This window comes from Bubalus kerabau, chromosome 1 (genome assembly GCF_029407905.1).
Source record: "Bubalus kerabau isolate K-KA32 ecotype Philippines breed swamp buffalo chromosome 1, PCC_UOA_SB_1v2, whole genome shotgun sequence".
NCBI lineage: Eukaryota > Metazoa > Chordata > Mammalia > Artiodactyla > Bovidae > Bubalus > Bubalus kerabau.
The window spans coordinates 256,664,708-256,678,048 of NC_073624.1; the positions used below are offsets into that span (position 1 = coordinate 256,664,708).

The 13,341-nt window shown below is 41.5% G+C and overlaps 1 protein-coding gene across 7 annotated transcripts in view; it reads right to left on the reverse strand.

Annotated features, from left to right (window-relative positions):
* The window catches only part of CCNH (cyclin H), a 227,423-nt gene that overhangs the window by 26,467 nt on the left and 187,615 nt on the right, over nt 1-13,341 (reverse strand). For 5 of the 7 annotated variants that reach the window (XM_055563632.1, XM_055563627.1, XM_055563610.1 and 2 more), the window contains exon 1: nt 212-357. In XM_055563632.1, coding sequence (XP_055419607.1) covers nt 212-328 — 117 coding nt within the window. In that variant the 5' untranslated portion in view covers nt 329-357. Of the gene's footprint in view, nt 1-211; nt 358-468; nt 486-7,175; nt 7,225-13,341 lie in introns of those variants that run through there. The other 2 variants (XM_055563646.1, XM_055563654.1) reach the window with 2 other exon arrangements.

Below are 13,341 nucleotides of genomic sequence, written 5' to 3' on the forward strand. Positions count from 1 at the left end.
TTTTCTTTGCCTTGTTACTGACTATACAGTCTGCCGCTCGACTGAGGGGATGGACGGCCTTGTCCGTCTCGTTACCCACTGTAGCTGGCAAGGTGCTCGCTGTTGATTAGATGGATAAACGCACTCTGCGCCGAGGAGGCGGGAGGGAGGTGTGGGGTAAGTCCTGGGGGAGGGGGGGACAGGCAAGAGTTTACAGAGCCCAAGCCCTCACCTTCCCGTTCGCCACCGCTTTGCATTTGAATTTGCGGTTGGCGTCGGCCCGCAACCGCGCCAGCTGCTCCTCGCTGGCGAAAGTCCAGTGCCTCTTCTGGCTACTGTTGTGGTACATCGGGAAATCGGAGGCGAGGCCCAGGGAGTCTGTAGAGAGAAGACCACGAACTGTACAAAACCTGACGTAAAGCACCTAAGCCACCTCCACGGAAGCCATGTCAGGACAACCCGGCGCGGGGGCGATGACGTCAACCTCACGTGGTAATTCCGTCCCCAGTCGCGTTTCCGGAGCGGATTAGGAGGAGAACGGCTCCTGGTGTCTCCAGCGCCTGCGACCCCCACGTGGGCGTGGCCCACAGAAGCCGCTCCTCCTTTCCTGGGCCCTAGCTCCGTCCCTTCCCGACAAGATTTAAAGGAGAAGCGACGCGGAGGGCTGTTCCATGTATGAAATGAGTTGCCAGTCCAGGTTCGATGCACGATACTGGATGCTTGGGGCTGGTGCACTGGGACGACCCAGAGGGATGGAATGGGGAGGGAGGAGGGAGGAGGGCTCAGGATGGGGAACACATGTATACCTGTGGCGGATTCATTTTGATATTTGGCAAAACTAATACAGTTATGTAAAGTTTAAAAATAAAATAAAATTAAAAAAAAAAAACTAAAAAAAAAAAAAAAAGCAGAGATGGAAAAATTGATATCCCTGAAGCAATCCATAGGAGGAGGTTCATCCAAGAACTGATGTCAGAATCAGGTGACACAGAGGGATGGTGTTTAAAGTTCAGCATCAGCTATGCAGAACAATTAGTGCCCAGGCTGTCTTAGACACCAAAATGTAGGACAGTTTTGTAAGACCTGGGCAAACAGGAACCAGCTGTGTGCAGACACCAAATGAGCAGGACAAATGAAGCAGAGAAATAGACATAAGTCACTAGTAACAAGGAAGACTGCTGACAAGGGAGGCAGAGCGTTGCCTTGGGCTCTGGATTTTGGTGTCTGCCGTGGAAGGAATCAATTCCAGCCTGGTGACTCTCAGAAGAGACAATAATTAGGAAGAACTATTTGGGGTGGTGTGGGTAGCAGCTGGCATGGTTTGACATCAAACAGATCATATAATATTGATTAAAAAAAGACTAATTTGTGGCTCTCAAAAAAAAAAAAAAAAGGGAACTAGCAATACATTTAGGACTTGTGAAGGCTAACCTGAACAATTTAACGTGCTGCGATTCATGGGGTCGCATGGAGTCGGACACGACTGAGCGACTGAACTGAACTGAACTGAACGATTACATGGGGATGACATTGGGCAGCAGACTGAACAGCCAAGATCGTAAAACAGAAGCATTCCTGGTTCTTTTAACAAAGTATGTCTGGAGCGGTACCAAATTCTCGGCCTCAGAGAGACTGGAACATGGTTGGAAAACTAGAAGCAGTGCGTGGGTATTGCTCTTTACTATTCTGAACCTAATGTGTCCCTGTCTTATTCTTCCTGCAGTAAATAACCTAGTTTCTCTAAAACAGAGTACTACTAAAGGAAAAGAAGAAATAGCATTTAAAAAATATCCTCAATATAAATTTAACTCCCCCCAAATTCAAACACTTTTTCTTTTATATTTTAGGACTACTGAAAATTAAGATGTAAAGACACTATCAGTTCAGTTCAGTTCAGTCGCTCAGTCGTGTCCAACTCTGCGACCCCATGAATCGCAGCACGCCAGGCCTCCCTGTCCATCACCAGCTCCCGGAGTTCACTCAAACTCACATCCATCGGGTCTGTGATGCCATCCAGCCATCTCATCCTCTGTCATCCCCTTCTCCTCCTGCCCCCAATCGCTCCCAGCATCAGAGTCTTTTCCAATGAGTCAACTCTTCACATGAGGTGGCCAAAGTACTGGAGTTTCAGCTTTAGCATCATTTAGAACACCCAGGACTGATCTTTAGAATGGACTGGTTGAATCTCCTTGCAGTCCAAGGGATTCTCAAGAGTCTTCTCCAACACCACAGTTCAAAAGCATCAATTCTTTGGCGCTCAGCCTTCTTCACAGTCCAACTCTCACATCCATACATGACTACTGGAAAAAAATAGCCTTGACTAGACGGACCTTTGTTGGCAAAGTAATGTCTCTGCTTTTGAATATGCTATCTAGATTGGTCATAACTTTCGTTCCAAGGAGTAAGCGTCTTTTAATTTCATGGCTGCAGTCACCATCTGCAGTGATTTTGGAGCCCAGAAAAATAAAGTCTGACACTGTTTCTACTGTTTCCCCATCTATTTGCCATGAAGTAATGGGACCAGATGCCATGATCTTAGTTTTCTGAATATTGAGCTTTAAGCCAACTTTTTCACTCTCCTCTTTCACTTTCAAGAGGCTTTTTAGTTCCTCTTCACTTTCTGCCATAAGGGTGGTATCATCTGCATATCTGAGGTTATTGATATTTCTCCTGGCAATCTTGATTCCAGCTTGTGCTTCTTCCAGCCCAGAGTTTCTCATGATGTACTCTGCATATAAGTTAAATAAGCAGGGTGACAATATACAGCCTTGATGTACTCCTTTTCCTATTTAAAACCAGTCTGTTGTTCCATGTCCAGTTCTAACTGTTGCTTCCTGACCTGCATATAGGTTTCTCAATATATTGAGGAGCAAATTCTAAAAATCCATATTCAATTCAAAATATCATATTAAATCACTGTACTGAAGGTTTGATACTAATTATTAGGTGGTGGTGATGATGGCAACGGGGACACAAAAATGGCTATTTCACAGTCCTATCTCAGGGTCCTTAGAGTATAGTAGAATGATTATGACATGGGCAAATAGAGTCCCTTCTCAATGATAATAACCCTTAAGTAGGGTCCAGTAGGGAACTAGATAATAAGATTTCTTATCCCTGAGTGCTGATACCTGGTACTAGTGTAGGTACTACTCTTTAGTGACTTGAAACCAACGGAAGACCCATAGTTCATTCAGCCCCAACTAGGGACCATTCAGTCCAAAAGGCTTAGCATCTTTTCTGCTAACTAGGGGTATGTAATAAAGGTAATTCCTGTGGCTTTTAAAAAAAATCACTGTTAAATTCTTCCGAAAACAAATTAACAAAGAGTTGGCCTCTGTTACAATCATGATTGGGAGTAATCTGTCACCACCTTATCCTTTTATTATACTAATTAATCAAAAGTGAATAGAACTATTATATAAAGTATCATATGGTCATTTCCAACACAATTTTACAGCAATTTAATAAGATGGAATACTAGGCCACCTTACCTGTTTCCTGAGAAATCAGTATGTAGGTCAAGAACCAACAGTTAGAACTAGACATGGAACAACAGACTGGTTCTACATCAGGAAAGGAGTATGTCAAGGCTGTATAATGTCACCCTGCTAATTTAACTTCTATGCAGAGTACATCATGCAAAATGCCAGGCTAGATGAAGCACAAGGGAGAATCAAGACTGCCTGGAGAAATACCAATAACTTCAGATATGCAGATGACATCACCCTTATGGCAGAAAGCAAATAAAATCTAAAGAGCCTCCTGATGAAAGTGAAAGGAGAGTGAAAAAGTTGGTTTAAAGCTCAACATTCAGAAAACTAAGATCGTGGCATCCAGTCCCATCATTTCATGTCAAACAGATGGGGAAACAGTGAGAGACTTTATTTTTGGGGGGCTCCAACCCCACTCCAGTACTCTTGCCTGGAAAATCCCATGGACTGAGGAGCCTGGTAGGCTGCAGTCCATGGGGTCGCTAAGAGTCGGATACGACTGAGCGACTTCACTTTCACTTTTCACTTTCATGCATTGGAGAAGGAAATGGCAACCCACTCCAGTGTTCTTGCCTGGAGAATCCCAGGGACGGGGAAGGCTGGTGGGCTGCCGTCTATGGGGTTGGACAGAGTCAGACACGACTCAAGTGACTTAGCAGCAGCAAAATCACTGCAGATGGTAACTGCAACCATGAAATTAAAAGACACTTGCTCCTTGGAAGAAAAGCTATGACCAACCTAGACAGCATATTAAAAAGCAGAGATATTACTTTGCCAACAAAAGTTCATCTAGTCAAAGCTATGGTTTCTCCCATTGTCATGTATGGATGTGAGAGTTGGACTGCAAAGAAAGCTGAGCACTGAAGAATTAGTGCTTTTGAACTGTGGTGCTGGAGAAGACTCTTGTGAGTCCTTCTGACAGCAAGGAGATCAAACCAGTCAATCCTAAAGGAAATTAGTCCTGAATATTCACTGAAAGGGCTGATGCTGAAACTCCAATACTTTGGCCACCTGATGTGAAGAACTGACTCATTGGAAAAAAGACCCTGATGCTGGGAAAGATTGAAGGTGGGAGGAGACGGGGACGACAGAGGATGAGATGGTTGGATGGCATCAGCGACTCAATGCACATGAGTTTGAGTAAGCTCTGGAATTTGGTGATGGACAGGAAGCCTGGCATGCTGCAGTCCATGGGATCGCAAAGAGTCGGACATGACTGAGCAACTGAACTGAACTGAATAAGACGGAAAGCTCTCATTTGTGATTCAGTAGACCTAATATTTCAAAGCTCACAATCCCAGTTTTACTACTTGCTATTGAATGTTCTTTGAGAGTTACTTCAATCTATTTTACCCTGAGTTTCCTCCTCTGAACAGTGAAGAAAATCAGTGTAGCTAACTCACAAGGTGGTTTTAAGGAACTGAGTTAGTTACTGCATGTGAAGATTACAGCAGTGTGACTGGCTTCTACAAATTGTTCCATAAATGCTAGTTATTACTTAACTGACACATAGAATATAACATTTATGTACATTTTAATTTGTTCTTTATATTTAGCGAAGGCATGCTATAGGTAGATGGGACGTGATTGGTCAAAGTAGGGCACAAAGTACGAGATGTATCCAGAGACCAGAAAAAGAGCATAGCTTGGTTGGTTGGAGAATGAGCTAAATTAACTGAGATATGAATTAGTAAGAAGATTAGCAGAGGGTCTTGGATGTCAAGCTGAGTAATTTGTATGTAATACAGTCAAAAATTTTGAGTGGGAGAATAAAATGATCAGAGTTGCATAACTTTAATTTGGGTATTATTTGTGATTGCTTTCATAATGAGGACTTTATAAAGTCCAAATTAAAGTATATTAAAATAGAACAAGGCAGTAAATTCTAATATGAGGCCCAAATGTCTACTTGTGAGTAGCTACATAAAATTTAATAATATAGGAGTAAATTCCTCACCATGTTCCCAGATGGACATATAGTATATCATATGTGTGTGTGTGTATCATATGTATCATATAACATATGTTTCAGTTCAGTTCAGTTACCCCGTCATGTCCGACTCATTGCGACCCCATGAATCGCAGCACTCCAGGCCTCCCTGTCCATCACCAACTCCCAGAGTTCACTCAGACTCATGTCCATCCAGTCAGTGATGGCATCCAGCAATCTCATCCTCTGTCATCCCCTTTACCTCCTGCCCCCAATCCCTCCCAGCATCAGAGTCTTTTCCAATGAGTCAACTCTGCATGAGGTGGCCAAAGTACTGGAGTTTCAGCTTTAGCATCATTCCTTCCAAAGAACATGTGTTTACATTTATATTATACATTTTTCTGTGTAATTCTGGAGCAGGGCCTGGGAATTTTATAAAACTCTTAGGTTTTTCTGATAATTAGCATTAGGTTTGGAAATTTTTGCACATGTAAAGTTTATAGGATTTGGCAAAGGTCTTATAGGTTGGATGGGGTGGTGGGATGAAAGAGAAGCACCAACTCTAAAGTAGTGACTTTCAAATATGAACAAGCATAACAGTCATCTAGGAGCCTGTTCAAATGCAAACCAGAGATTCCCACTCAATGGGTCTGCAAGAGAATTCCAGGAATCTGGATGGATTCTTAACAAGAGTTATACTGAGTTTGGCAATTTTCAAATTTTAACATTCATCATACCCACTTGGAGAATTTTTAAAAACATAGATTGCTAGCCCCAGTCCTCCTCCCTCTCTCTCTACCCTGCCCCCTCTCCCTGTCTTGGGGAGCTGCAAGAATTAACGCTGGGCTAGAAGAAGCACAAGCTGGAATCAAGATTGCCGGGAGAAATATCAATAATCTCAGATATGCAGATGACACCACCCTTATGGCAGAAAGTGAAGAGGAACTAAAAAGCCTCTTGAAAGTGAAAGAGGAGAGTGAAAAAGTTGGCTTAAAGCTCAACATTCAGAAAACTAAGATCATGGCATCTGGTCCCATCACTTCATGGCAAATAGATGGGGAAACAGTGGAAACAGTGTCAGACTTTATTTTTCTGGGCTCCAGAATCACTGCAGATGGTGACTGCAGCCATGAAATTAAAAGACGCTTACTCCTTGGAACGAAAGTTATGACAACCTAGATAGCATATTCAAAAGCAGAGACATTACTTTGCCAACAAAGGTCTGTCTAGTCAAGGCTATGGTTTTTCCAGTGGTCATGTATGGATGTGAGAGTTGGACTGTGAAGAAAGCTGAGCACTGAAGAATTGATGCTTCTGAACTGTGGTGTTGGAGAAGACTCTTGAGAATCCCTTGGACTGCAAGGAGATCCAACCAGTCCATTCTAAAGATCAGTCCTGGGTGTTCATTGGAAGGACTGATGCTAAAGCTGAAACTCCAGTACTTTGGCCACCTCATGCGAAGAGTTGACTCATTGGAAAAGACTCTGATGCTGGGAGGGATTGGGGGCAGGAGGAGAAGGGGACAACAGAGGATGAGATGGCTGGATGGCATCACCAACTCGATGGGTGTGGGTTTCAGTGAACTCCGGGAGTTGGTGATGGACAGGGAGGCCTGGCAAGCTGCGATTCATGCGGTCTGAACTAGTTCCCAGGAGATGCTGAGAACTTGGATCACACCTCGAGAACTTTCATTCCAGTTGCTTAAATGTGGTTGATTTTTAAAGCACAAGTGAGGGAAGAATGACAGTGACATTATCATGGAGAGTCTTTACCTTTTCTGTTGGGTTGATCGAAGGAAATCTTAGTATTTTTCCAGGTTGCCTTTGTGAAAGAAAATAATAGAAGATGCTTTAATCATTTGTTTGCCTTATATTTATACACATGTACCATGATCATGGTGAAATTTAATATCCACTTGAAAAAATACTCATAACCACACTCCCACTAGCTAAAAAATGGTGAAGAAAAATACTATTCTCCTATGATTGGATTAGATATCCTTAGCTATGGAATAATAAAAATTATCCTTTGGCTATAGAGTATAAAGCCTTTGCCTGTGTGGATCACAATAAACTGTGGAAAATTCTGAAAGAGATGGGAATACCAGACCACCTGATCTGCCTCTTGAAAAATTTGTATGCAGGTCAGGAAGCAACAGTTAGAAATGGACATGGAACAACAGACTGGTTCCAAATAGGAAAAGGAGTACGTCAAGGCTGTATATTGTCACCCTGCTTATTTAACTTATATGCAGAGTACATCATGAGAAACGCTGGACTGGAAGAAGCACAAACTGGAAGCAAGATTGCCGGGAGAAATATCAATAACCTCATATTGCAGATGAGAATATGCAGATGACATATTGCAGATATGCAGATGACACCATCCTTATGGCAGAAAGTCAAGAGGAACTACAAAGCCTCTTGATGAAGGTGAAAGTGGAGAGTGAAAAAGTTGGCTTAAAGCTCAACATTCAGAAAACTAAGATCATGGCATCTGGTCCCATCACTTTATGGGAAATAGATGGGGAAACAGTGGAAACAGTGTCAGACTTTATTTTTCTGGGCTCCAAAATCACTGCAGATGGTGACTGCAGCCATGAAATTAAAAGACGCTTACTCCTTGGAAGGAAAGTTATGACCAACCTAGATAGCATATTCAAAAGCAGAGACATGACTTTGCCAACAAAGGTCTGTCTAGTCAAGGCTATGGTTTTTCCAGTGGTCATGTATGGATGTGAGAGTTGGACTGTGAAGAAGGCTGAGCGCCAAAGAACTGATGCTTTTGAACGGTGGTGTTGGAGAAGACTCTTGAGAGTCCCTTGGACTGCAAGGAGATTCAAACAGTCCATTCTGAAGGAGATCAGCCCTGGGATTTCTTTGGAAGGAATGATGCTAAAGCTGAAACTCCAGTACTTTGGCCACCTCATGTGAAGAGTTGACTCCTTGGAAAAGACTCTGATGCTGGGAGCGATTGGGGGCAGGAGGAGAAGGGGATGACAGAGGATGAGATTGCTGGGTGGCATCACTGACTCGATGGACATGAGTCTGAGTGAACTCTGGGAGTTGGTGATGGACAGGGAGGCCTGGCGTGCTGCGATTCATGGGGTCGCAAAGAGTTGGACACGACTGAGCAACTGATCTGATCTGATCTGATAGAGTATAAATATCTCTATAGTTATTATTCTATTGTTATAAAATCTAGAATTTAGATGATAAAAATAACTGAAAAGCTAACTTGTTTTCTGTTCTACTGATGTTCAGTATTCTAAGACATAGTTGGCAAACTATGGCTCACAGACCAAATCTACCTAGTGTCTGTTTTTGTATGCCCTGTAAGCTCAGAATGATTTTTAAATTTTTAAATGGTTGAAAAAAAAGAAAAAGAATAACAGTATTTCATGACATGTGAAAATTATATGAAACTCAAACTTGGTGTCCATAACTATATTAATCAGGGTTCTTCTCCAGAGAAGCAGAACTAATACAATGAATATATGTATGTGGGTTCCTAGGCGGTACAGTGGTTAAAAAAGAAAATAAAATCTGCCTGCCAATGTAGGAGACGCAGGAGATGTGGGTTCAATCCCTAGGTCAGGAGAAGCCCCTGGAGAAGGAAATAGCAAGCCACTCTTCTTGCCTGAAAAATCCCATGGACAGAGGAGCCCGCAGGCTATGGTTCATAGGGTCCATAAATAGTTGGACACAACTGAGCACCCCACATTCTCCCTGCATATATGTATACACACACACAAACACCCACACAAATATATATACACATACACACATATGTATACATGTATGTGTATATATATATACATCTTTTGTTTTTGTTGTTTAGTCACTAAGATGTGTTCAATTCTTTGCAACCCCATGGACTGCAGCCTGCCAGGCTCCTCTGTCTATGGAATTTCCCAGGCAAGCATACTGGAGTGGGTTGCCATTTCCTTCTTCAGGGGATCTTCCCAACCCAGGGATCTATCAATACCCCAGCTCCAAAGTGAAAGTGAAAGTTGCTCAGTCACGTCCAACTCTTTGTGACCGTCCATGGAATTCTCCAGGCCAGAATACTGGAGTGGGTAGCCATTCCCTTCTTCAGCAGATCTTCCCGACCCAGGGATCAAACCCAGGTCTCCCTCATTGCAGGCATACTCTTTACCAGCTCAGCCACCAAGGAAACCCAAGAATACTGGAGTGGGTTGCCACTCCCTTCTCTAGGGGATCTTCCTGGCCCAGGAATTAAACTGGGGTCTCCTGCATTGCAGGTAGATTCTTTACCAGCTGAGCTACCAGGGAAGCTCTAAAACAGTCAGGCAAAGAGAACAAATTCACTTTAACGCCTCCTTTTGTTCCATTCAGGCTTCCACCAGATGGAAAAGGCCCACTCACATTGAGGAGGGCAATCTGCTTCACTTAGTGTCCAAATTCAAATGTTATCTAGAAACATTCTCACAGACACACCCAGAACAATGTTCAACCAAATACCCGGGAAGCCCCTGTTGTAGTCAAGGTGATACATGAAATTAATGGTCACAGTAATAAAATTTTATTGGAACCCATCCAGGCTTTTTCATTTGCATGCTGTCATCTTTTGCTGCTTTCATGCTAAGCAACAGAGTAGCCTGTAAAGCCAAAAATGTTTGTTATCTGACCTTTTACGGAAAAAAATTTTCTGTCAGTTTTCTGAGAGTGCTTTAAAATGTTTAATATCAGTACCAATCACCTAGCATTCTTATTAAAATGCAAACTGGGATTCAGGAAGCCAAGACCAAGATTCCCCATTTCTAACATGATCCTGGTGAGGCCGATGCTGCTGCCCTGAAAATTGCATCCTAGTTCTCCGTTTTCGCCCTTGACCTAGTACCTGACTATAATGCCCCAAATTCCTCCTTGTCTATACAGATTTCTTTTAGGTCCATCTAACTTAAACCCTGTTACTTCTATGACTTCTAACTATTCCACCTGACTGTGATCTCTCCTTCCTCACTGCACTTAACTTTGCTTCTTTTGGTTTTTAATGTTTCCTGTTTGACTCTTAGATGTGTGACTCTCTTACCTCCTAAAGACTTAAACTCTCTTGAAGTAGGGATCTTGTTTTTAGATATCACCTGTGATGCTCATATAGTACCTTGCATCTGGAAGGTATTCTAAAAATATTTATTAACTTAATTACTGTTTTGGGCTTCCCTTGTAGCTCAGCTGGTAAAGAATCCACCTGCAATGCAGGAGACCTGGGTTCGATTCCTGGGTTGGGAAGATCCCCTGGAGAAGGGAAAGGCTACCCACTCCAGTATTCTGGCCTGGAGAATTCCATGGACTGTATAGTCCATGGGGTCACAAAAAGTCAGACACAGCTGAGCAACTTTCACTTTCACTTAATTACTGTCTAACATTAGAAAGGACATTTTTTGTCATCAGGACATCATTACAGTGAATAAGGCAATACTTTTATCCATTCACATTTTCAGAACTAATGTATTTTTTCCTTTAACAGATTTTGATATATTTCAGTGGTGAGGATCATGTTTCTTCGAACAAAGATGTTTTGTAGTAAAAGAGACATCTTTGAATTGATATATTAAGTCAGATTATAAAACTGAAATTTAAATTTGGTTCAAACCTTGAGGTGAAAAGTACAATTATGAACTGAAAAGTGCTTGTTGAGCAAACTGTCTGGAAGCTGGAGAATTCGAAATGCAATGTTAATTTCACTAGTTTAATAATCTCATTTTCAGAATTTGCTTGAAGAGATATTGATAAATTACAATAGTCAATCATGTATGAAAGTTTACAGACTATGAAGATGTTTTATTTTGCCATTAAGAATCACACATTTCAAGCTTTTAAAGAGAATTATGTGAGTAGTTAAATAAGATGAGAAACTTCTGCAGTCATAAAAATTAATCAATTTATTTTTCTCTTTTTCTAATCACTTTAAAATTTCTACCTGAATTATTTCAGTATATCCTAAGAATAAGAGTGGTATGATTATGAAGCTACTTTGAAGGAATTCTATAGTGATAAAAAGTAATTATAAATGTTCAGCATTTTGATTCATCAAAGCAACATTCTTTACAAATCTTTTACCCCCAAATGTGATAATTTCACTATACAACAGATTTTTAGATTTAATAAACACTTTTTTGTAATATATGTGCCCAAGCAAGAGTTCTATAGCAGTTTCATATGTAAAGCATTATATCAGATTTGAAATAAGTATTTGAGTGCTAAATCTTTTCAGGTAACCAATACATATTTTTCTTCTAATTGATGCACCATTTTTGGCTTTTTAACTTATTTCTACTAATATTCTCACATTACAGCAAGCAGGATCTGAAGGAAAAAAAGCAATCAACTGACTTGATACATCACAGTTTATCCACATGGTGGAGCCATGTGGCTAGATCCTGGAGACACAAGTTTTTTTCCGCTTCTCCGTTTTGAGATAAGTCATGCTAAATCCAAAGAACCACATTTCTTGTTCCTGTACAGAATTTTCTCTGGTACTATTAATTTAGTTCCTTTTTATCTCTTACTTAGCACATGACAATCTTGTTATATTCCACTCTTAGGTAGCAAGTGGTTTTCCAACTTTGGCTGCACATTATAATCACCTGGGCAGTTGTTAAAAATTTCATCTTTGGGGTGCTACCTGAGGCTAATTACACAGGAATCTTTGCAGTGTGAGGCTTGAGGACTGGCAAGTTTCAAGGCTCTGCAAGTGATTCAATCTTGAAAGCAAGACTGTAACTCGATGCTCCATTGTTGTTCAGTCTCATACCTGTGTGACTCTGTGACCTCATGGATTGTAGCACACTGGGCTCCTTTGTCCTCCACTGTTTCCTGGAATGTGCTCAGATTCATGTCCACTGCATTGGTGATGCTATCTAACCGTCTCATCCTCTGCTGCCTCTTGTCCTTTTGCCTTCAGTCTTTCCCAGCATCAGGGTCTTTTCCAATGAGTTGGCTCCTTGCATCAGGTAGCCAAAGTATTGGAGCTTCAGCTTCAGTCTTTCCAGTGAATATTCAGGGTTGATTTCCTTTAGGATTGACTGATTTGATCTTCTGGCAGTCCAAGGGCCTCTCAAGAGTCTTCTCCAACACCAAAATTCAAAATCATCAATTCTTCAGCACTCAGCCCTCTTAATGGTCCAACTCTTACATCCATTCATGACTACTGGAAAAACCATAGCTTTGATTATACAGACCTTCATCAGCGAAGTGATGTCTCTGGTTTTTAAAACACTTGTCTAGATTTGTCATAGATTTCCTTCCATGCAGCAGGAGTCTTTTAATTTCATGGCTGCTGTCACCATCTGTAATGACTTTGGAGGCCAAGAAAATAAAATATGTCACTGCTTCTACTTCTTCACCTTTTTTTTGCCATGAAGTGATGAGACTGGATGCCATGCTCTTAGTCTTTTGAATATTTAGTTTTAAGCCAGCTTTATCCCTCTCCTCTTTCACCCTCATAAAGAGGCTCTTCAGTTCCTCTTCAATTTCTGCCATTAGAGTGGTATCATCAGCATATTGTTGATTATTGATATTTCTCCCAGCAATCTTGAGTCCAGCTTGTGATTCATCCAGCCTGGCATTTTGTTTGATGTACCCTGCATATAAGTTAAATAAGCAGGGTAAATAAATAAGACAGTATACAGCCCTGAAATACTCCTTTCCCAGTTCTGAACCAGTCACTTGTTCCATGTCCAGTTCTAACTGTTGTTTCTTAAAACCGCATACAGGTTTCTCAACAAACAGGTAAGGTGGACTGGGACTTCTATCTCAAGAATTTTCCAAAGTTTGTTGTGATCCACACAGTTAGAAGCTTTAGAATGGTCTATGAAACAGAAGTAGATGTTTTTCTGGAATTCTCTTGCTTTTTCACTGATCCAACAAATGTTGGCAATTTGGATCTCTGGTTCCTCTGCCTTTTCTAAAT